At 37.0% G+C, this 24,046-nt stretch overlaps 1 protein-coding gene across 4 annotated transcripts in view; it reads right to left on the bottom strand.

Annotated features, from left to right (window-relative positions):
* Positions 1-24,046, bottom strand: part of C6 (complement C6) — a 53,375-nt gene that overhangs the window by 3,004 nt on the left and 26,325 nt on the right. For all 4 annotated transcript variants that reach the window (XM_016147971.2, XM_016147969.2, XM_016147970.2 and 1 more), the window contains exons 9-17: positions 20,388-20,510; positions 17,626-17,792; positions 15,933-16,158; positions 14,901-15,072; positions 14,478-14,589; positions 11,115-11,247; positions 10,067-10,255; positions 5,116-5,206; positions 2,686-2,927 (exon numbers count right to left, since the gene is read on the bottom strand). In XM_016147971.2, the coding sequence (XP_016003457.2) occupies positions 2,686-2,927; positions 5,116-5,206; positions 10,067-10,255; positions 11,115-11,247; positions 14,478-14,589; positions 14,901-15,072; positions 15,933-16,158; positions 17,626-17,792; positions 20,388-20,510 (1,455 nt within the window). The remainder of the gene's footprint in view (positions 1-2,685; positions 2,928-5,115; positions 5,207-10,066; positions 10,256-11,114; positions 11,248-14,477; positions 14,590-14,900; positions 15,073-15,932; positions 16,159-17,625; positions 17,793-20,387; positions 20,511-24,046) is intronic.

Raw genomic sequence — 24,046 nt, 5'->3', positions numbered from 1 at the left:
CTGACTTTTGCTCATCAATTAAAGAAGGCTGCCAGAGGCAGACCATATCTATGGGGGAGAAAATGCTTTCTGTTTTCTGATTGTGTGCAAGATCAAAGACTATTTTAAATGATGTAGATCTCTTATTAAGAAATATTAATGTTTCAGTGTGATTACCCCAAGACATTCTGCTAACTTGAGTGATATTGATTAAGTATTCAAACTTTTTAGTGTTTTTTCTTTAGACAAACTTAGACTCCTAGAGACCATGAGACTTAGATATATTTACAAAGAACTAATAGTAAAAGATTTTTGTGAAATTGTAAGCTGCAGATTATTTATTGCTCAGACAGTTTTGAAAAGAAAAATTTGTGTAGAAACAGCAAAAATTAGTTCTTTGCAACAGAAGAGTTCCATGAAGACCTTTTTTTCTCTGATAAATGAGAAATGGAAATCAACACTAAGCACATCCCCAAATGCCCGCGTTACCAATTGTAGTACAGACAGAGACCATTTTTATTTGATCTGCTATCCAAATTCCTTTTATTTTCTGCATGTATTTTTTGATAATAATGTTCTTACACTATAATTTTCAAAGAAAGGGTTTATATTTTAGGTGCAAAATAATGTTGTGTAATGCTGTCGGCTTTTTTCTACTACAATTATTGTTTCTGAGAGAGATGTCAGTTGGATAATGGTGTTGATTGGGCAGTCTAAGAATGAATAATAGTGTTTATCTATAAGTTGATTTAACAGGATTAGAATTGGGCAATGTGCCTATCAGGCCTGGTTTGCTGTCTCCTACAGTTCAAATATGGCTTGTTTAAATATAGCTTGAAGGTTGGAAGCCCCAGACATTGAGGTCCTAAGTTGTCACCATCAGATCATGTGCTGACCATGGCTTCTGTGTCTATCCTCTGCTATGAATTCAATCCTGCCAGCTGTCAAGGAAGCTGGATCTTGATAATCAGCTTTAAGTGAATCAGGAAGAAACTTTATCTAGGTAATAAAGCTTCTCCCGTTTTACAGGACTGAGTTGAAGAACATTGGGCTGGAAAGTGAAAGAAGAGTGAGTGAGAACAATAAGTTTTTTGTCTTTTTTTTTTTTTAAGTAAGATAGTTTTAGCAAAAGTTAGAGGCAATGAGTCAACAAGTTTCTGTTGCATACTTTATGCCTCAGTTTAAGATAAGCACAAAGGAAATCTAGCTAGCTATTTGGATTCTGTTAAATCTTAATCTTCAACCCATATTTATGGTAGGCTATTTCGGGGTCAAACTTCATCTTAGAGTAAATGTACTGCTCTGAAGTTTCTGCTTCCCAGCAATCTACAAACAAGATGGCAACAGCCAATACAATTACAGAAAGTAGAAATGTAATGACACTTCTTAAATATCAAATTGGCAAAGATATAGAGGAGTGATAACTCCAAGGTTTGGTGAGAGTGTGGGAGGGACGTCTTTATCATACATTGTAGATAGGAATGTCATATGGTAAAACATTTCTGGAAAGCAAGTTGATACAACGGATTTTATAATTTCAAATAATATTTAACTAGAAATTTCTAAGGTATACCCTAAGGTATATTTTCTAAGGTATGTCCTAAGGAAATACTCTTACATTATAGATTTATTTATGATAGATTTGTCTACATAATAGCAAAATTGTGGGGAAAATTTAAAGGTCTAACAGAAATTGGTTAAATAAATCAAAATAGCCATGTAGGCTTTTGCAGATATTGAAAATTATGTGGCAAAATAATATACAGTGACATGGAAATAGTTTCATGATATAAGTGAAAAGGAGCAATATGTAAAATAGGATGTAGAGTATGATTTTATTTTATTTTTTTAAACTTTGGAATATAATCAGGGCTACTCCTGAGGTGCGTATGACCCTGGAGAAAATTTTTTTATGGAATACTTCTTTACGTAAGCAATTAAAGTCACTCCAAGTTAGAGTGTCGGTACACCATACTGGCAGTTCAATTTCGAACAATCTCAGGAGAGACTACCTTGCTATCAGGCGGCTCATCGGGCTGCTCCCTGGCAATGAAAGTCTACCTCTGAACCAGGGATGGAATCTCAGAGCTCCTTGGAGCATCTACTTGACCCCAGGCATGAGAGAGGAGAGAAGCAGTGTTTGAGTCCATGAAGGACCCTGTCTGGGTTCAGGGTGTCCTACCTGAATAACACTGCCAGCCTTGGCTAGTCCCAGGCACTGAAATAGAATGTAAAACATTTTTTAGGAAGATGCTTCCAGCAATTGGTACCCATGAGGAACTCAGTCTAGGCTCAGGGCATGCTACTTATGCTGGTCCCAGCCAGTTCCAAATGACAGAAGAAAACAAACAATTTTGATGCACATCCTCTGAAGCTGGGAGTGAGAAAGAGTGCCTGAAGCATGAGATCAGGATGAGTACTCTTCTTATTGTGATCTAAAGGTGGTAATGATTGTATAGCCATGGAAAAGTGATTGAAAAGATTTATACCCAAATTGTTAACATAATTATTTCTAACCATAGGTGGGTTATGTTTTTCTTTTCTGTCTAAATAATTTTATCATGTTTTTACAATAAACTGAAATTATTTTTGATTAAGAAAAGGTTAATTTTAAAAGAGAATGCGTGAATGCAAAGAAGAGGAAGTTTTGCTGAGATGAAGGTTAAGTGAGAGCACTTCTAGTGTGTGGTTACCACTGGCGCTTACCTGAACATTTTTCCCAGTCGTAGCAGGTGTCATAGCCGCAGGACTCTCTCTTTGTGCTATTGGATGAAAGTTTTGTCCTTTCAAGACCCCATTCTAACTGTGGACCATCTTGGCAGGAACCAATATGTAGAAAATGGAATTGCTGATTATTTAAACACTTCTTGGCCAAAAATTTACAAGCAGATGAAGTAAAGTAATGGCTGGAGTCTGAATCAAATACACAGAGATCTTCTGAATTAGGGCTGCCCAAGAGAGGAAAGCAAGTATTTATATATGAAGACCAGAAAAAAACAAACAAAAAGAGATAGCATCTAGCCAACTTAATATGTTAACTTACTTCCCAGTCTTCATCACCTTGCTACCCCCTCCCCAGATTTCTTTTTTTCCCCCCTCAGTTCCTCATTTTGTCGTGCATGCTCTGAGATTCATCATTCTAAAATTTCAATTGCCTTTGAATTAAAATCTGCATTCTTAAACTCTGGTAATGAAGACCTTCCATATTTTGACTCCAACAAACTTGCCTTTCTAGAATTATTTTCCCATCCTCCTTAATCTCTCTTTATCACCTGACAATTGTACTGATCATTTTCTAAACTGGTAAGATTATTCTTCTTTTGCTGCCATCCCATGCTCTGCTCAATCAGCATTGCATTGTCTCTCCGATCTGCCCCTCTGTGTTTAGCTCAATTACTGTCTACGTTTTAAGACTAACCTCAATAAACCTAGCCCATGGTAGTCTGTACCTCTTTTGAATTCAGTAACATTCATTAATTGCAACACTAGAATCATATATCATTATAGCTTTGCAAGTGTGTTTGTTTTATGATTAACATGCACTTTTAAGTTATGCTTGGGTAACTTGCTTAATCTCTCTAAGTAGATGATGGATCCTGCTACCAGGAAAGAACCAGTGGCCACAGCCCTTATCTTGCTGAGGATAAGAACTCCTTGATTACTCCAAATTTGAGTCTCTTCTCTGATGTCAATTTTAGAGTTAACAATCATTGCACCAGTGTTTAAAGAACTAGAGCCCATAGATGAGAAAAAAAAGCCACTCATTAAGTTTGGAGAACTTAGGCTGTGGGGTTAGCCACTCTCACAAACACCTCAATACCATATATAAGAGAACTGAGGACTGTAGAAAGAGGCTAGACAGTCAGGGAAGAGCTGAAATTTAGATAATTTCGGAAGGCAGTCTATTTTCATGGTTAAGTATTGCAAACATAAAGAAAAGTTTTCCCTGCATTAAGCGGACAACATGAATGTTGTAAGTACTCCAGCAGGCCGTCTGCTGGGTGAGGGGAATCCAGCAGCAAGAAGCTGTGTGGTGGACAGCTTGTGGTGAGAGTAGAGAGAGCCACCTTTGGGCTGTTTTTGTCAGTAGAATTATATAGCAAAAGGCCCTCTAGGGTTTACATGAGTGAATGAATGAGTCCTTACAAGCTCAGAGGGACATGAGAGCTAGGACATGGCCCCTTACCCCAGTGTTTATTACCTCTTCTCCTCAGTACCTACTGTTATTCACAAATGCCTTTACAGCCAGCCAAAGAACTGCATTTCACAGCTTCTCTTGCAGGGATGTGTGGCCATGTGAATATGGGAAGGTTAAGGGGATGAAAGCAAATGATGGGCCTTCAGGATTTCTCTTTAAAAAGAGAGACCGTGTTTTTTTTTTTGGTCCCCCTTCCTTCCTGCTGCAGCAGAGCAGTCTTAGACCATGAAATAACTTTAAAGATAGCAAAACGGAGAGCAAGAAGCAGCCTCAGTGTTACGTGAACTGAGATTCACCACAACGCCCTAGCTTGCCTATCTCTGTATTTATTTTATGAGACAGAAAAAAAAAAATTTTATCTTAAGCTAATGCTATTTTGGATTAAATTCCGCTGAAAGTATTCCTTAAATTAATAAGTACTCTTGACGCTCCTAGGCTTGTTCATGTAAAGAAAGGGCAGTTGTAACAACAAAGAAGAGATAGGTAACTAGTCATGGCGGTCACATGAGGAAATATCATTTTTCTCCTTCAATCTCTCTGCCTCTCCATGAAAAAGCTATATGTGCATGAAGTCCATGCTCACACCACTTTCTCTACTCTAAGCTTTTGGGGTCACAGCCTTATTCTTAGGAGAGAGGTAGGTTTTGAGATAATTGAGTCTGAAGTTTTAAAATAGACAGAAATAAGTCTTTATAATCAAAATGAGACCGTTTTAATAAACAAGAGCCATGCAAACTTAGGGAACTGGGCTGAGAGATAATTAGAAAACTTGCAACCAGTGGGGAAGGAAGAATTCAACCGAGCACAAAGAGTATCGGCTATGAGAAAAATTAATACGTTTCATGTTTGTGCTCCAAGAAGCTCAGCTTCTTTATCAAGCTGGTTACACGAGACTGATTCCCCCAATTTCCACACACAGTCCATAGAGTGCCTCTCACCTACAGTCTTCTTCCGGAGACATGCAAATACATTCAGATCCCAATTGTTTTTGTCCTAGTTGACAACGGCCCTTTAAGTTTTTCAGAATATCTGAAAGAAAAGGAAAAGGAGTAAAGGACAGTGTACAACATAGATTCTAAGCGATGAATCTCAACCTTGGAGAAAAGGCAATAGTGACAGGTTTTCCTTTACCTTCTGAAGTTAGAGCATTCATTTTGGCTTTTAAAAATAAGTTGACATGAAATAGTCCATCTGAAATGTCCCTTCTAGCTCTCATGAGGTGTCATTTTTCTACCTAAAATTGCTGTCAAGTTCAGATAACTGAAGAAAATGGAATTTGTGAAATTTCTGTTCATTTGTTTTTTAAATATTTATTGAGCAACTATAGTATTTCCAGCATTGCATTACATTTTGGTGAAAGCGGATTGAGCAAAAATTGACCCAGATTCTATGCTCACAGAGCTTATAGTCTTGTGGAGGCAGCCAGACATTAATCAAACATGCACACTAATGCAAATAGAATTATTGTCCTTCTTAGTGCTATTAAAGGGAAAGCATATAATCGAGAAAACTTATGTAGGTAGAATGGCTAGGAACGGTAAAATGAGAAGAGAAGAAGCATTCAAAGCAAAGGAAACATCAGGCATGAAAGTGCTCTAAAGAGAGGCAGCAGGTGATTTTTCTAGAACCAAAAAAGGCCAGTGAGATTGAAGTGCATAAAAACAAGAGCATGGAACCAGATATGGCCAGAGAGGCGGTGTGTGGCAGGTTGTGCAGGGTCTTACAAGGCTTTCGAAGAACTTTTGTCCTTACTTTATAGCAGTGGAAAGTATGATGAGTTTTAAGCAGTGGGTGGTATGGCAAAATTAGGTCTGGGTTTTGCAAAAGAAATAAATTCTGGCTTCTGTGTGGAAAATGGAGAGGCATGTGGTTAAGAGGGCGAGGCGCAGACAATCTATGAGGTTATTATAGTAGTTCGGGTTAAAGAAGATGGTAATTTGGACCAAAGTCCCCAAGGTGAAAATGGAGAGAAGTGGGTGAACTTGAGACATTTTAACAAATAAAATAGATGCTTTTGCATCTTGTGGATAAGATATGAGAGCTGTGAAGTATGATTCTTAGGTTTCTGGTTTGCATAAGAAAACAGACATTAGTACCTTAACTGAAACAGAAAATATTTGAAGATGTTAGTTTTAGGGAGGGGAGAGTGATGACCCAAGAGTTCCTCTCTGCATATGCTGAATTTGTGTTATCTTTAACACATTGAAACAAAATAGGTATATAGAAATTTGGATATTCAGGTCTGAAGCTCAGTAGAAAAGTCTCAGGTCTAAAGATTTAAATTTACTATTAGTGTATGGGGGAATCACAAAAGCTATGGGTATAGGTGAGATTCTCCAGCAGGAGAGTGTAGCATCAGGTGAGGGGACACATCTGAGCCTTGAGGAACTCTAACATTTAACATCCAAGCACAGGCAGGGGCCTCCCAAAAAGACAGGGCAACAGCTAGAGAGGTAGAATCTAAATAAGATGTCATTGTGTCTTGGAAACCACAGAAAGGATGTATATGCAGAAGACGGTCAACGGTGTTGAATGCTGCTGAGTGGTGAAGGGAGATGAGGACCAAAATATTGTCCATTACGTTTAGAAATACGGATATCAGTGACAACGATCCTGCAAATAGCTGCTGGGAAGTAATGGCTCGAAAGTCTGATTTTCTTATAAGAAAAATCAACGAAGAAATGCAACACTTAAATGTAGCTATTTATCCCTACGTTACATACTAGGTGCTAGGATATTATGGTGGAAAAGAGAAAAGTGATAACAGCCATGGTTCCTTTCTTCATGAATCTAAAAGATAGCAAGAAAACAGACATTAAACAAATAATCATAGTAATGGGTTTACACTTACAGGCTGAGATAGGTGTTCTGGGGAAAGGGAACATGGTTCCAGAAGATCACACAACAAAAAGATGCCAACTGAGAATTGTAAGGAAAGACCTATAAGGAAATGATGTTCAAGCTAAGATGAGCAAGTGGCTAGTGTGTATGTGAGGAAGGGGAATTAAAGCAGAGAGGCGAACACATGGGTACATTATACAGAAGGGGAAATCTTGGTTATCTTTGCTTACATTAAGGCTCATTTAGAGAACCTTTAGACTGGTTGAATTGGAGCTGGAGCTGACCTCAGAAGCCTGTCGGATGAAACAAACTTCCCTGGACTGCGTCTGACTAAGCAGAGGTATCCACAGAGCCACTATGGCCTCTGTAAGCAAGCAGTCGTCAGAGGAGGGGTGTAGGCAGCTATCTGTATATTCCGACACATTAGATGGCAGAACAGGAGACCCAGGCATGGCTTCTCCTCTGAGCCTATCAGGCAGAAAGTTTGATGAAGGAAGAAGGTTTACGTTAGAGGCAAAAATAAAGATTAAAAAAAAATCGGTAGGTTTTCTTCTTTACTGCTATTCCCGTTTCCTATTATTATCCTCTGTGAGGACTCTCATTCTATCTGGTGATATTTGTCTCAGAACTTTCATGAACATGGAGGCCTACAGTTGCTGAGAAGGCCTCAGACACTAAGATTATTTCCACTGACATGGGGTCTTTTTTCTTTGGTTTCTTATATACATACCTCTTTGCCCTTTGTACATAAATCCACACTTAGGTCAGGGAGGGACCCTAAGCTATACATTGTTTCAAAAGAGAATCAACTTTTAAGTGGCACAGAACATTTCTCTGTCACTACAGATTTGAAATTGTCAGTGACTTCATGCAAGGAGTCTTTGCTCCCTCACAAAGGCTCAGGATGAAGCTGGAACAGGCCCTCGGCTGCCTACGCCCCCAGCACAGTTTGTAAGCAAAGCAGAAATGAGAGCCTTGCGTCTCTGAAGGGCTGAGAGCAAGGGGACCCTCTGGAGGTGTCGGCTTCTCTGAGGAAGGAAACAAGGAACTGTGGAGGCAGCAAGCAGTTTGCTTTTTTCACATTGAAAGAATAAAAAGTCTTTCCCTGGCCAACAAATGGCCTGAGAGTCTCTTCACCTTACAGCTCCCCACACATTAAAAGTGTCTAGTTTTGTTGATGATTTTCTTTCTCTTTCTGTGATTTCATTCATTAATCTATTTTGTCAATGTTGCTAGAGAGAAAGTATATGAGATAGGATATTGATTTCTATTATTTAATGTAGAACATTTCATTATTTCTCAGCTTGGATTATAATTTCAATTTCTTTTCCAAACAGAGTCATGCGTCTCTCTCTCTCTCTCTCTCTCTCTCTCTTCTATCTCTATCTCTATCTCTATCTCTATCTCTATGTGTGTACTGTTATTGGCATAAAGAAGATGCTGCCTAATATACCCCAAGGATTTTAACTTTCTGAAGCCTGTGCATCCCAAACATATCCATCCCTCTGACATATGTGATCAAGAGTCAAGCAGAACCAAGACACAATATTAACCTGAAGTTCTTATAAATTTCCATGAGATTTCCTCATCAATTTTAAGGTTGTTTAACAGATTAACTTTTCCCTTTTCCTTCATAAAGAAAGCAAGATAGCAAAGAGTGTGGGGAATTAGCAGAGCTATTGCACAGTTCCTGTTTGACCCAAACTGTCTGCCTTGGGTCTAATTCAACTTCTCTGTGTCGTGCGTGCACGCGCGTGCGTGTGTGCGTGCGTGCGTGCGTGTGTGTGTGTGCGTGTGTGTGTTTAAATAGGCAAAATAGGCCTACTCATATCTGATCTCAGATACAGCCTTCAGGATTCTCTGACTTAAAATGAGATATTATTTGAACAAGCATGTTGAGAAATTCAGAAGACAGGAATTGATAGGAACTCTCTTAACTGTCCTCCAGCTAACTGACTGGCCAGGCTGATGCTCTCTGGTCCCTCTATGCCAGCTGCTTGTCTGACACTGAACTTCAAGGTTCATGCTTCCTCTCTTCTACAACTTCACACTTCTGCTCCTATCAGTCAAGCTACAGGTTTATCAAGAGTCAGGTTCGTTTGTTCCAAATCTATTTATGCCAGTTGTTATTGTAACTGTGTAAGTTGATTAAGTATGTCAACTCATGAAATAAAGAGAAAAAGGGAGTTATTACTATAGAAACTAAATTGCAAATTTTGAACAATTAAAAGTGATTTTCAAAAATTTTGTTTTAAATTAATTATGAATGAGAATATTGTAAAAAAGTAAAGAAAAATATATAAAAAATTTAGAGCATTCTATAGTCAATTTGCTTCCAAGGTACCTTTAAATTTTCAACTCTCTAGAAAATAATGGTTCTCAACTCTACACATATTTGGGTTAGCTAGGAGAGATTTTAAATTAACAGTAAATACTGGGCCCTCTCCAGCTCAATGACATCAGAATCAGGGATGAGACCTGGACGGAGGTGTTTTTTAAAGAAGTACACTACCTGGGGTGAAAAATCATTGTTTCGGAGAAACTGGTATGAGATAACATAGTATGGGATGAATTATGTATTAGTTTTATTTGAGGAAGAAATCTTGAAATCCAAATTAGGAGACTCATTAGGAAATAAGAGCTTGGTCCTACATCATAAAATTAGTGAATAAATGTGTATTTCTGTGTTTTATGTTCAAACGAAATGCTTAAGTAATTAAAAAGTAGTCCGGACTACTTTTTTATGGCTTTCCACTTTAACTAAATTTTCAGTTAACTATCAATTCTGATTTTATCAGATGAGAGAGCTTGTACTCTCAAAATATTAAAGTATTAAATTAGAAAAGAAATTGATCTCATTTTCTAAAATTTGAAGATATCCACTTGACCAATAAGTTCTCATCTGCTGCCTGACCTCATCATCTGCACAGGGTGAAACACAACCTGCTTTCTCCTCCCAAAACTCACTCAAGAAACAGCACCATGGTAGATGCTATACTATCAATCCCAGGGGACACTCAGCTCAGGATTCTGGAGTCTGCTACTCACCATTTTCACAAGTGAGTGAGTCTGAAATGGACGGTGCCCAGGAATCCTCAGTGCATGTGTACGTCGATGGCCCAGAAACAACAAAGCCTTTGGGACAGGTTAGCTCAATGGAGTCACCAATTTCATATGATCCCTGAAACGGTGAGATCGTTAGGACTTCCTGTACAACGGGCTTCAGGCACTGTGTCCCTACAGGCAGAGAAATATTTCAGACGTGTTTAGTGGAACGGCACACTCACCAGATGCAGGCAAATTTTATACAATCCAAGAAGTGATTTTAATGTGATTTAATGCCACCTTTTGATCAGAAAACTTGGGGTTCCTCCAAGAGCCTTCCTTTTAGTCCCTTTATCTAGGTTCCCTTGCTAAGGAACTAGCTCCAGACACTTCTAATTTTCACTACATTATTGGGAACTTTTCCCTTCAAGAAATAATCTTCATCCTTCTTCTCATTTTTTTCAAAAGCAAGTCACCACATTGTGGATGATACAGAGGCAGGACATTCTATTGACATTAGCCTCAATTCTGCATCATGGGGTCCCATAATAACTCCTTGGAGTTCCCTTGCTTGAACCTCATTTTGATTTTACTGTGTGGAGTAAACGCATCCTCTACAAACTTATCCTCTTCTCCTCAGCAAAGGATGTGAACGAGCTCCAAGGAGACAACTACATTTCACATAAAATCCCATTTTCGATATATAAACGGTGTTAATATTATCTTCCTGGGATTTATTAATTTGCATCAGTTTGTACATTAGGCAAAGCAGATGTCTGTGGTTAGATGCAATGAGCAGATTTCCTGAGTTTCTTTTTAAGCACATGCTTTGCAGTCTTGGGTGTATGAGGCTAATATGCAGGGGCAGAACTGAAATATGATACTTTGAAATCCAATTTTAGCAGATGAATCCTATTTTCTGCTTTACTAAACCTTTTCACCAGAGGTACCAAAAAATAGTAAAATGTACTGATCTAAAGGTGTAACTTTGATTTATTTATTTTGGACACATTATTCCCGTAGTCACACAAAATGGCTGCCCAGTTCTCACGTTGGCATTCCACATCCAGCTGTCTCCAGGTCCTGTCTGGTAAGCATCTGAAATACTGGTATCCAACAATTCTGAATCCAGTGTAGCATGAAATTTCAGCATCTTCCCCAACTGAGTACAGTTTCTTTACATTCTGGAATTAAAACCGAAATCAGCAACTTATTAGTGTTATGAATAATATTTCTAAACACTTTAAAGTCATTCTGGATTCTTTCTATTCATTCAGCCACAGAATTCTCTTCTCTCAGTTTCTACTTCTAAATATCCCTCAAAGTTCTCTCCTATCCTTTGCTATCATCACTACCTTTGTTCATGGCATTTACTATCTCTTACCATACCAACTTTCTAATTGGTCTTTCTTCTACTCCATCTTCCATAATGCTTCTCTAAATTAATATAGATATATTTTTTTACTTACAAATTTGCCCCTCACTCTATATGGGATGGCCTACTCTTTCAAGAATAAAAACAAACAAATAAGCAAAAACATTATACGCTTATCCTGTAGTGACTACAAACGGGATAAATACTGTATTCTATGTATGCAAACATACACAGTTGCTATGATGACTAATTGACTAAAAATCATTTAAAAGTGTTACTCGAGTTCTGTTAAGCCATTGGCCATTACAAATTTTCCCAATTATGGGTAATTAAAATACAACTGCTGTTGTGTATGGGGAGGGATTACTATAATTTTCAAGATAAAATGGGTCTTACCTGGTTTGGAATATTAGCTTTAACCCATGTAACCATCCTCGCCTCTTGCCATCACCTCCCATAAACCCTATGCCCTAGCAAAACAAAACACCTGCCATTCTTTGAACTTAACGTTTATTCTCTTGCACGCTTCTATGTGTTTATCTGGCTCTTCCCTCTCTATCCTAAATACTTTCTCTCTTCCCTTCTCTCAAGACCCACTTCAAATAGAAATTCCTCTGTGAAAACCCAGTTCATTTCCCCAGCTTTAAGGGGTGCACCATCCTTTAAGTTCTAGGAAAAACTTGCCCAAAGCTCTATTTTCACAGTGTTAATCACTTTTATCAGTCCTTCCCTGAACTCGAGAGGCACCTCCACAACCAGATTTCCATCTCACAAATCTTTACACAGGGCTTAATAACTCTTTGCTGAAAGAATGCAAAATACTATTCTTCTTAGGGAGACAGTAATGTGACACTCTTTTTCCTTACTAAATGCAAGAAAAATGCAGAGAATTAACTAGGAAGTTATTCTCTGAGAACTGAAGTTGGGAATTTTGAGAAAGGCGAAAGCTTAGTAGTTGACTTTTGTTATTATCCAGCCACATATTTCAACTTGTCTCCTAGAAGATTCTTAATTTCCTGAATAGAAGAAGAATATTCTACCATTGGTTATTATGGGTGTAACTTCGTTTCTAAGAGAAATAAAGTGATGAATAATATTAATGATCTGGATGTTTTATTCAAAGGCTGAACTTTTTCTTTACATTCTTCCTGTAATAAATTATTGCCTTAAGTTTCCAGTTTCATTTCTCTTATGAAGTATATGTTACAATCTCTGAGCTTAGACCAACACAGCTGCTAGACCGACTAAGCAAGAAAACGTTACCTAAAGTCACTGTCACCTGCTTATAGGGGTAGAAGTTGTGTCTTGGTCCTTGAACAAATATCTTCATGTGCAATGACATAATTGTTTTACCCTGAAATTAGACTATCTGCTTCTGTTTGATTCCATATAAGGGACATTTTGCTACTAGGTGTTTCAGAAAGTGCTCCGTAAGAAAACTAAAATTGTATTACTTTTGAGTTAAAACTGTCAGATAGAGTGTAGACCTTTAATAAAGAGGACATTAAAACAAGGAGTTTACTAATGAAAATGGAAACAAAATCTAATTTTATAAAAGGAATCATAGAAAAATAAGTCATTGTTTAAACCCTTTGTGTGTTTTTAAAATTAGAATGCTAATAATTTTAACAGTTTTTGTAAGCAGCATAGATTAAAACTTATTGAGGTATCTGAATCTGACAAAATATAATTTTTAGGATAATGTTCTAGGGCAGGGACTGGCAAACTTGTCCTTTAAAGGTTCTCAGTAGTCAATTGCAGGCCACACAAGTGTCTACTGTAACTATTCACCTCTGCCATGGTTGGATTAAGCAGTCATAGGCAAGATGTAAACACATGAGTGTGGTCATGTTCCAATAAAACTTTATTTCAAAAAAAAAGATAAGAAAACAGATGGCAGGCCAGATTTGGCCTGTGCGTCATAGTTTGCTGACCCCTGTTTTAAAGATTTTGTTTCTTAATTGTGGCTCTTCTGAATTAGCAGCATCAGTATTATCTGAGAACTTATTACATAAGGTCATTTCATCCAACACCTACTGAATCAGAAACTCTGGGAGTGAGTCAGAGCAAGCCTTCCAGAACATGCAGAATTTGAGAATCTCTGTTCTAGAGTAAAGACAATTGATTGACGTTACCTCCTTCCAAGGTATTTCCTCCCATGAAAACCTTTAAGCATGGTACTTTGCAGAAAACAAATGAATAGGGAAGACCATTAGCCCAGACTACACTCCGTGGATATTTATTTGCTAGCCTTGATAAATACAAGGTTATGGATCTTTGATCATAAATATGATACAGTTGAAAAAAGATTAATTAAGACTTTAGTGAGTTTAAGAAAGGTAAATTTTTTTTAAAAAAAGGTAAAATTGATTAAGGAGCATGGCTTCTGTAATCAATTTTAAATATTATATGTCGCTTAAAAGTTTATATCTAAAGCCACAGAACTGCCTGACAAAAAAATATTCAGTTGTTGCTTTTAATTAAAGAAACATATTGTGCCTTAATGAAAAAAGATAAAATGATTAATTTTATGTTAATTATATTAAAATTGTATGGACTGGTTAAGAGTGCTATAGGTTTCTAACTTAATAAGATGTTACAGACACAACACCTCCTATGTTTACAGCCAAACTAGTTTGTCTCTCTGATAACATGAACAAATCAAGGATTAGTTTGCTCGGACTCAGAATTAAACAGTCAGACCTCAGTTGCAGATTCTCACAAGTCATCCCAACCTGTATTATACTCAAGTTCCATTCTCCATTCACATAAATGTACCATTAGCACACTAATCAGTGGTGCCAAGGAACACAAGGAAACTACTATCTTTTGGTCTAACAACCAGGTGTAAAGACATCTCTAGGAAATTCAAGATGGAAGAGTGGCAAAGTATTTTTAAACATTACTTTTTTACTTTTTAAGTCAACAAAAGATTACTAAATTAGGAAAACAATAACTCTAAATGGAAAAAAAAAAAGCATAAGTTTTAAGTTCTATGTTTTTGAACTCCAAACCTAGAGCGAAGGTCAAGATGCTTACTCGGATAAATCCATTTTCTGGAGGAACTGGCTGAGAACATCCTGAATCTGATTCTACTTCCGGAAGGTCTACTTCTTTTACATCTTCATCATCACTGATACATGGTTGTCCACTAAAAGGGAAAAGAGAAAAATATGCAAATATAATCTCATAAATATGTATACACACACGTATATTTACATGTGTATGTATATGCATATACGTATGCATAGATATTCATGTATATGTGCACATATATAATATATAATAAGGAAATAAATATTACAGGGAAAGGGATAGCAGCAAATCTAATACCTTACTAATGTGTTACATTGGAATAGGTAAAATTCTAACTATTTCTTTACTTATCAGTAGGATAATAAATATCTTAACTTTCTGTTAGTGGGGTAAAATGACCCATTCTTTCCCATGACACATCCTTACTTGTTCTCCATTATTGAAAATGTGCAGTGCTCCTCTTGCTGCTTCTCCCCCTCACAGGGTTTTCCTCCTAGACTGTGGGCGGGGTTGTTGCACTGTCGTGTTCTTGATCTCTTATACGTAGCATCGCATGAGCTCCAGGAAGACCAGCAGCCCCAGTTCCCATCTACCGCACCTAGACACAAGAAGACTCGGCCACTGATCGCGGTGTACCTGAGAGAATATTTGGGCTTTGATGCCAGGTCAACTTGATTTCCTCACTTTTTAGCTGTGTGATCCTTTGTGGAATACCACAGGATTATTGGGAGAATTCAAAGAAATTAGGGCTTGACTTCCCTTTCCTGTTCCCACAGCCTGAATAAAACGGTAACGATTATAAATCATTTTCAATTATCTACAACTTACCTCACACAAACATATATGCATGCATATACATATAAATATAAATTTCTGAATAGAATATATATCAGATTTTGTTTTTAAAGGTAACAGAATATACTCTCGCTCTCATGACAGATCTTCTTTCTAAGGAGGATAACAATGAACGTTAATTAGTCCCGTATAAAAACTTTCGTTGTGGCTTAATTTATCTTTATTACAAAGCCACTTTCATTTTACATTACAAAATATAAACAGCTTATAACAACAGTGTCACAAATTTTATTTTGTAGCATTTTCTATTCTTTTCTTTATTTTTTGTTACAGGCATTATGCTGTTATCCTTTATATAAATATATTTTTAAAATCTTTGGGCACATACTGACATTATCCCCATTTTATGAATGAATAGAATGAGGCATACAGAGGCTAGGTGACTTTCCCAAGGTCATAGAGCTGGTAGGTCACAGCTGAGACTCATACCAGGTCTGTGTGACATTAGAGTCTAACTTTTTCCAGGCTTATTTTCCTTGTGACTCGGCATAAGGTGGAAGATGCTAATAGAAGTTTGTTTTTATTTTCGTTTTAATTGACCAACCTAGGGTACCTTCTGGAGGGGAAAACGTGCCTGCCTCACAGTAAGTCACTGATACTTACTAGATTTATAATCCGGGGAGCGTTGCTCACAGTTCTTGCCGTAGGTGCCACTCTGGCACACACACAGACATTCGGATCCTGAGAGTGTGGGGCGGCCGTTGTTAGGACATGGAGCACACTGGCAAGGGTCAAACTTAGCTGCATATTCTCGAAAAGCTTTCCTGAGGTTGTTCCGTCTTGTCACGGCACAGGGGATGTTTCTTACCAAGTCTGTGATGGGAGCAAGCTAAGAGAAGACGGTAGAGAGGGGTCCAGTCACAGGCACATCCCTTTAGCATGTGTTGCCATCACTGCCCAATTCTCATGGGATGAGAGGCAAAGTCTGGAAAATCTCATACTTAAAATGGATTATTGTAGAATATAGTATATCTGCTTATGAATTAGTGGAGAAAAAGGGATAGTCTGGGAGTTTCTTTGCCTTCTATAGTGGGTAGAGTAAGCTCTCTGCGATATTGGCTGCATGCTGTTGTTGGTAAAGTCTGGTAGGTGTGATGTATTAGGAGCTTCCTTTCCCTGGACTTCTACTATGAAGGAAGCCTCATGTGAGGTGTCGCTTACGAAGACTTACAATCTGTTATTTATTAGGCATCAAATGCATGCGTCAAAACACTGAGATAGATGACCTAGAGTTAGGCAGTTCAGAAATGCTCTGCTGAAACCTCATTAAGTTTGACTCAAACAAAAAAGTCCAGAGAAAATGAAGGAAAGCTTTCTGTGTTCCATGTTTTTCCAGGGACATTATTGGCTTTTGGTGGAACCACAGGAGAAAATGTAGAATGGGAGAAAATGGAAAAATGACCTCACTAGTAGGATGAATAGAAAAATTACAGTAACAAATGATGAGGCTAACACAAAACCAGGGCTCATATTAATATTTTAAAACCCAAAGGAATGACTATTTAGTTCAGTGTATGACTCACAAATGTCCAGATGAGTAGCTGGATCTTAGTTTCCTACTATAACCTGGAAAGCTCAATGTATCTTCATGCTGCATGTAAATTATTCTACTTTCATAATGATTGAACTCCTTCATCTTCATTTAAATGAAATGAGCAGAAGAGCTTGTTAGAAGGCTTTTACAAATGTGGTTATGTTTTAGGCAAAACTAGTTAGTTCTAAATGCATAAGACTGATTTGTGGACAAAGTGTTCCATAAATAATAATAATAATAATAACAATAACAACAATAATAATAAATACATACTTTTAATGTAATTACAACAAATATAACTTGGAAAATTGAATTAAAGGTGATAGAAACAGAAAGCCAAGCAGATCTAAAATCCCATTTATTTCATAGAGCTAGAAATGAAAATTTAGGAGTGTCCATAAAATAAGAGTTGAAAAAAAAATACAGAAATCAAGTTTTTTTATATGTATATATACAAAGGGAGATGAAGAGTACCACTCAAGGCAAGTTCGAGCTGTCTTATTCACTAAATTCCCTTTCCTGGTGTTTTATGCATCCTGGAAATTCTAAACACTATGCTAGATAGAGAATGCTTGTTTGAATAGCAAAAGCCACAGATGTGTAATGTAACATTTTAAAAGAAGGTGCACTGTGCATGCACACTAGAGAAAGACATTTCCTTTATCATTTGAGAAGAAAATGAAAAAAGAACTGTGTGACAATTCCTTTGGGCTGCTAGAGAACTACTTTAGCTCTCTTACCCATAACACTTTATAATCTTACCTCAAAGTCAATCACAGCAGGATTATCCTTCACCGACTCTAACCACTCAGAAAAGACCTTTTCCTCTGGACCAGAGGCCTCTTTCTTCCACGCCAGAGCTGCTGCATACTCGCTCCTTCCACCTTTAACCAAGGAGATGGATTTCTCTGATCCCTGCAAAAACGAACCTGCAAGGTGTTTCAAAAAGAATTACTCATTTAATTTTATTGCACATCCAACCTTTAAAGATAAGCCTATTTGCACAAGAGGGAGAAGTAAATGGTACAGTCACGTAGCTCCATTAAGTAAGCTAAGTGAAAAGGAAGAGAACACTGCTCCTCATCCCTACAGGGAGTTTAATAATAGAAATGGTAATGATAGTGCGAACAGCTACCGTTTTTTAAGCTGCTCGTATGTGCCAGGCACTTTGCACACATTATCTTACGTAATTCTCGCAACAGTCCTGAGAAGCAGGTATTGTTATAAACATGGACATGAAAGCTAGAAGTAATTTGGCCTGGAATACATGGTTACTAAAGTGGGGTAGAGGGGACTGGAATGTGAATGCACCCCAAGTCCTGACTACACTGCTTCCCGCTTTCCGATGCCAAACTCCCACTTTTGATATATATATTTGTATATGTCTTGGTCCCCTGGGATAATATAAACCACACGGCTTCTGATATCCAATCAGTTGACTGTCAGGCTGAAGACTTCCAATCACCAGAAAAAAGTTGACAGAATGCCTTTAAACTTAAAGACAGGAGTAAAAGCACAACTTATCCAAGGAAAAAAGAATTAAACCTCAAGTTAAGAGTTGGCACGATGTTTCTTTAGAGGCAATGACATTTAATATACGCAGCATAGATTTTTATGTAAAATTTCAAAACAATCCCTCTTAACTAATGGTGTCTTTGACATGAATAGGAACTGAGCAATAGGAAATTGTGGTGAGAAATAAAATTAAATGAAACAGAGTCTAGTGATATGGGTTGTAGTTAATGCCATTAATCTGATGTCTGTTCTGCAGTGCCAGAAAGGATCAGCCATGCCCCTACCATAAGATAGTCTAGAATGATTAGGGCAATGGCTAAAATACTCTCCCTACGAAAAGTAGTATGATCCTTTTCTAAGTGAAGCACATAAAATAAAGCAGAAAATTTTTAAAGAAAATTTTAGAGGTTTTGGTATTTATTTTTCATACAGAAATAGGAAAGAAATTAGTATTTGCCAATATATCATAAACCAATTGACAGTGACAAAATATAATCGTCTGAAAATAAAATTAATTAAATTAATTACGTGTAAGAAAGATTTAAAGTAATTTATAATGAATACAGGGAAAAGATTCAGATATTAACAATTATTAAAGAAAATCTAATGGAAATGCATTGACAAATATAATTTAATACGTGGGAATCAGTGTCCTCGAAATACAGCAATTATATTCTGTCCCTGCAGTGCCTAATTTATTTACAACTATAATGATCTTTTTCAATGCTTGTCTTTGTGCCTTAGCTTTGGAATCTCCCTTTTCAATTAGTTCATATATTTAATCTTTTTTGTTTCTGAGCTTTTGACTTATTAAATTTACATACTTATTAAATTATTCTATTTTATGAAAAACTGTTAAAGAATCTTTATCCATTCTTTGGTTTCTATTATTAGGTGTCTGTCTGTTTTGCATGCTGTTCTATTTGCTCCTCTTTCTTTTTTTGCTAAAATATGAATGCGTAGTTGTCAAACCAGTTCTCATTTTGCTTATGTTTAACATGGGAATCTGTGTGTGGACCATCTGCATGCTTTGATATTTTAAATTATCTGTTCATTATTATAGTAAATGTTATATATTTTTATTTATTCCTTATCTGACTCCCAATGAGAATATAAGCTTCATAGTTTAGAAGTTTCTATGATTTTGCTTTCTTTTGTTCTGAGCAGAATGAGTAGCAATCAGTCAGAAGTAAGAGAATGAGAATTTTACACAGAGGAAGGAGTTATTTAAAATGGAAAGGCACAGGAGAGAGCATGACTTATTTAACAGGCTACAAACAGTTTAACTAGGCAGAGAAAGAGAGGCAGGAACATATCATTAAGGCTTCGTGAAACCACAACATGTTTAAAGCCTATGAGTTTCATGATAAGATTTGCCTTGAAGAACATTCCTCTCACAGAAAATATATAGAAAAGATTGGGAAAATGCAAGTCTAGAGGCTAGGAGCCAGTTAGGAGGCTTCTGTAGTAATCCAGGTTGGAAATAATGAACGGAGGATGTGCCTATGCAAGTGAAGAGATGGGGATAACTTGGAGAAATATTAAGAAGGTAGAGTGATTACTTATTGGCTGTGGAGGCTAGAAAGAGGGAGAAGTCAAAGATGACACCAGGGTTTCTGGCTTGGTTGACTGAGCCTTCTCTACCTAATGTTCTTAGACCCTTACCAGTCTGCATTTTGAATGATTGTTTATATATATCATTACTTTGTAAGCTTTTTGATAGAAAGGTACGGTTCACACCTATCTTTACATCACAATGTCTAATAATGAGTTCAGCCAAAGGGAAGGATCAATGTTAATTAAATTAAACAACCTAAGTATAAGATAAGAAAACCTTTTAAGTGGTACAAATGATACTTTATTTGCACTCTCCACCACATGTAAGGCTCTGTGATAGATAAACGAAATAAATGAAAGTCAGAAATAACACAGTCATGTGCAATGTGGTACTTGAATTACCATCAGCCTCAGGACACACTGGGTAAGCTGCTAAGAGAGAGTACTGTTACCTTCATATTTCTCTGACATCTTATTAATGGTACACTCTTCTCTCACTGATTTTTTTGTAAAAAATAGAATGCGTTTCTTTGTTTCAATCCGAACACATGTTTTCATTTGGTTCTCTGTTAAACCTAGGAAATGGTATACAAACAAAAAGCCCTGAGAATGCATCATTGACAATTCAGAGAAGAAAAGAAGAGGCTATAGGCATTTGGGAAGCTACAGATGCTCTGTATCGGCCACCATTTTCTCTAATTCTTATAAGTGTGAATAAATGACAGTTTTTACCTACAGATTCAGACTTCACAGACCCTGAGACAATCGCGAACACAAGAGGTATTTATGAATCCCTGCCATCTTTCCCTTCAACACCGGCCCTAAGAAGCACATGTGGGGTCACTGTGGCCCACTCCGGAATATCATATTGGCCTTGCCTGTTGCCTATGCACAGTGAACCTCAAAGCTTGCATGTCCCACTGGCCACTGCCACTGTACAGCCTTGCAGATTAAGAGAGAAACACATACTCTGTTTTTGAAGCTTCACTGTTAGACTTTCTTTCTGGGCCACAGGTGATTCTGTGAGACCTCTGTTCACTCCGCTTTTTCTGCTGTTCGTCACTTAAAATTAAATCTTATTGGTCATCTCTCCTTCCCTAAACACTCATCCTCATATTTGTTCAGGCTTTCTCTCCCCGGCTCAGTTGCTTACTCCACCTCTACCTCCAAAACCCTTTTTGTTTTGCTCTCAGAAATTCTGTCTTTTGACCTATGAACTCCACTTTTCAACGTCCTCATTGACTGTTCTCTTGCTTTCCTTATTATAATTTAAGCTTGTACTTGATGTGTTTCCTGTTGTCACTGGGGGAGGTTGGTACTGCCTCATTCCCAGCCCCTTCAGGTGTGGGAGCTGGGGTTGCTGACATCTTCCCAGTTTCCCAGTGATACTTCTCCACAGTTTTATGTCTTACAAAAGCCCTGACCCTCTGAGGCTCAGGTCACCCAATTCTAATACTTTTAGTCCTCATCGTTCTTGTCTTTTACCAAACTTTCAAGCATTATTGGAGATTTTGTCATCTGAATCACTCTTTCCCTCCACAATGCTTGCCATTATTCTCAGTGATTTCAAAAATCTATGCAGACGTCAGGGATTGAGTGGGACCGAGTACAGGGAAATAGGTCTGGCGACTCGTAGGCTGAGTTGGTACTGCCCATCTGGGGTGATTTGAGGAGAATCAATGTTTCATTTTTCTTAACTGCTTCCCAAGCCACCTGACCTGCTACCTGAAATACCAAAATTAGAATTCAGTTTTTTCCGATGTTTAGTTAAAAGTTGCCTTGCAAAACACAAGCACATAAGAGAGCTCTTACTATCAGCTCTTAAGCCTTAAAGCAATTTACATAATACTGATGATATTTAGGGCTGCAGGTTACAAATAGGCAGGGAAGACTATGTTTAGAGCCTGAGGCAGAGTTTAGTGTGATGCCGAAACTGAAACCTCCAGGCAGAGATCACTGAGAAAGGAGGCTGAGTAGATGCGGGTGGGGTCTGCCTACTTCGATTTTCTTAATAGTTTTTTCAACAGTTTGACACATTTAAAGAGATGCATTATAAGTTTGAAGCAAAAAATTCTTAATTTGAAGTCCTCGTGTTTATCTTGTATCTTGAACTTAAAAAAAAGATGGCTCTTTTGATCAGGCTGAATAAATATGAGTCATTTTTTTCCCGGTAGTATTGTTCTCATAAGTGGGTCAGTCAAATGTTTAGGACATGTTAAAAATTTAATGTTTCTACGGCATATAACTCCCATCTTTTCTTATTCTTTCATTTGGTTTTTATTATCTGTAAGTGAAAAATTATATTTTATTTGTGTAATTCATGAATTATAACATAATTAATTAACCATAAGCTTAGTTAATTTCATCTCCTGAAGATTAGAGGAGAATCCTTGAAGATTTGAATGAAGAATCCCTCTTATGAGCTATGGTATCTCATTGACCAACCGTGACGTTGGTCAGACAATGATTAAAATATCAAGGCTTTATCAGTAAACTTCTACACAAGACTTTTCTTCCCTCAGTATATCCTATAGCTTGCTGCGTGACCTCTATCCACATTGATGAAGAGTTGTTTAATGCTGCAGCACTGAGTCCCTCAACGTGAGTGTCCCTCTAATGTGGCACAGGGATGAATATTTTGGAAATGTCCACAGCTATTCTGACTGGGCACAGGCTAATAATGTTAGTCAAAAATGTCATACTGATAAATAGTGGAACAATTAATTTTTCTTTTCAAATTCAGAACAGAAAATGACTTTACAACAAAAGGAGTTTAAAATTACCACCTTGCATTTTATGATATTTTAATCATTTAGTGTTTTCATTGTCTTCCTGTACTTCTTTTCACTTTGCACACTGAAGCAATTACAACTTTTTTTTTTACATGAGTACTTATTCCCCCTCCCCGTTTTTACCATCTAGTAACCATATATTCCTTATTAAGCTTTCATTGCCGCCACTTTTCTGACCCCTGAGTTCTTCTGTGATTTTTAAGAACTGTTTTGCCATTAATACTCTATTACATTATGTTATGCCTAAGTTTGCATTTATTTTGAATTTAGCTTGCTTGAGATTGGTTATGCTTTCTGAATTTTGGGAGTCCTATGTCCCTTAATTACAGAAAGTTTATAGGCATCACACCTCTCAATATGACTCTTCCCTGATTCTCTCTTCTTCTCATTCTGAAACTCTCATTATGCTATTATTATACTTTATTCTGCCTGCTATTCTTTTCCTTTCATAGTTTTCATTTCTTGCTTTCTCTGTTATAAATTCTGGGTAATTTACAGTTATACCTTCAATTTATGAATCCCCTTATAAGTTGTGTCTAATCTACTCTTTAACCCATCTCATCCATTATGATTTTTTAAAAAATTAATATTAATTTCAGGTACACAGCACAATGGTTAAACATTTATATAATTTATAAAATGATCTCCCACCCTCGATTACTCTAGTACCCACTTGGCACTATATATTGCCTGCAATGATAACTTTTATTTAAGATTTTTAAACTGCCTATGGGATAGTGAATAATAGAGAAATATATCAATGGATGCAAATAAAAAGCAGTTTAATTTTGTTTACACTCCTCGAGGGAGACAAAACACTATGGAATATTCAAGCTATTTTTCTTTTTAATTAACGGCAAGAGACATGATTCTTATTGAATAAAGCATACAAAAACTAAGCTTATACTCTAGTTTCATGTTATGGCTAAATAAAGGAAGAAGGAATAGGAAGAGAGAAAAGGGAGGAGGCCAGAATATAAATTCATCTAGAGAGTGGGCAAAAACAGGTAAGCATACCTGCTGGAGAATTCCATTTCATTGAGATTTGCTTCTGTCTGCATAATTAAAATTGTGCACGAGTACTGTTAACTATAATTAAAATTGTGCACCAATATTATTATTGTGACTCAGAGAAATACTATATATACTCATTGAACATCAGATATATATCACATATAAGAATATTGCATATAAGAATCCGTTTTATTGACTACGTTGAATATACATATATACATACTACAAATGCCACATATATAGCATGTGTGTGTGTCAATGTATGTAGGTGTGTATGGTTATATATTTTTGCTTCCTATCACATC

Source organism: Rousettus aegyptiacus, unplaced genomic scaffold (assembly GCF_014176215.1).
Source record: "Rousettus aegyptiacus isolate mRouAeg1 unplaced genomic scaffold, mRouAeg1.p scaffold_m13_p_8, whole genome shotgun sequence".
NCBI lineage: Eukaryota > Metazoa > Chordata > Mammalia > Chiroptera > Pteropodidae > Rousettus > Rousettus aegyptiacus.
This window is presented reverse-complemented; position numbering and strand designations above follow the sequence as displayed.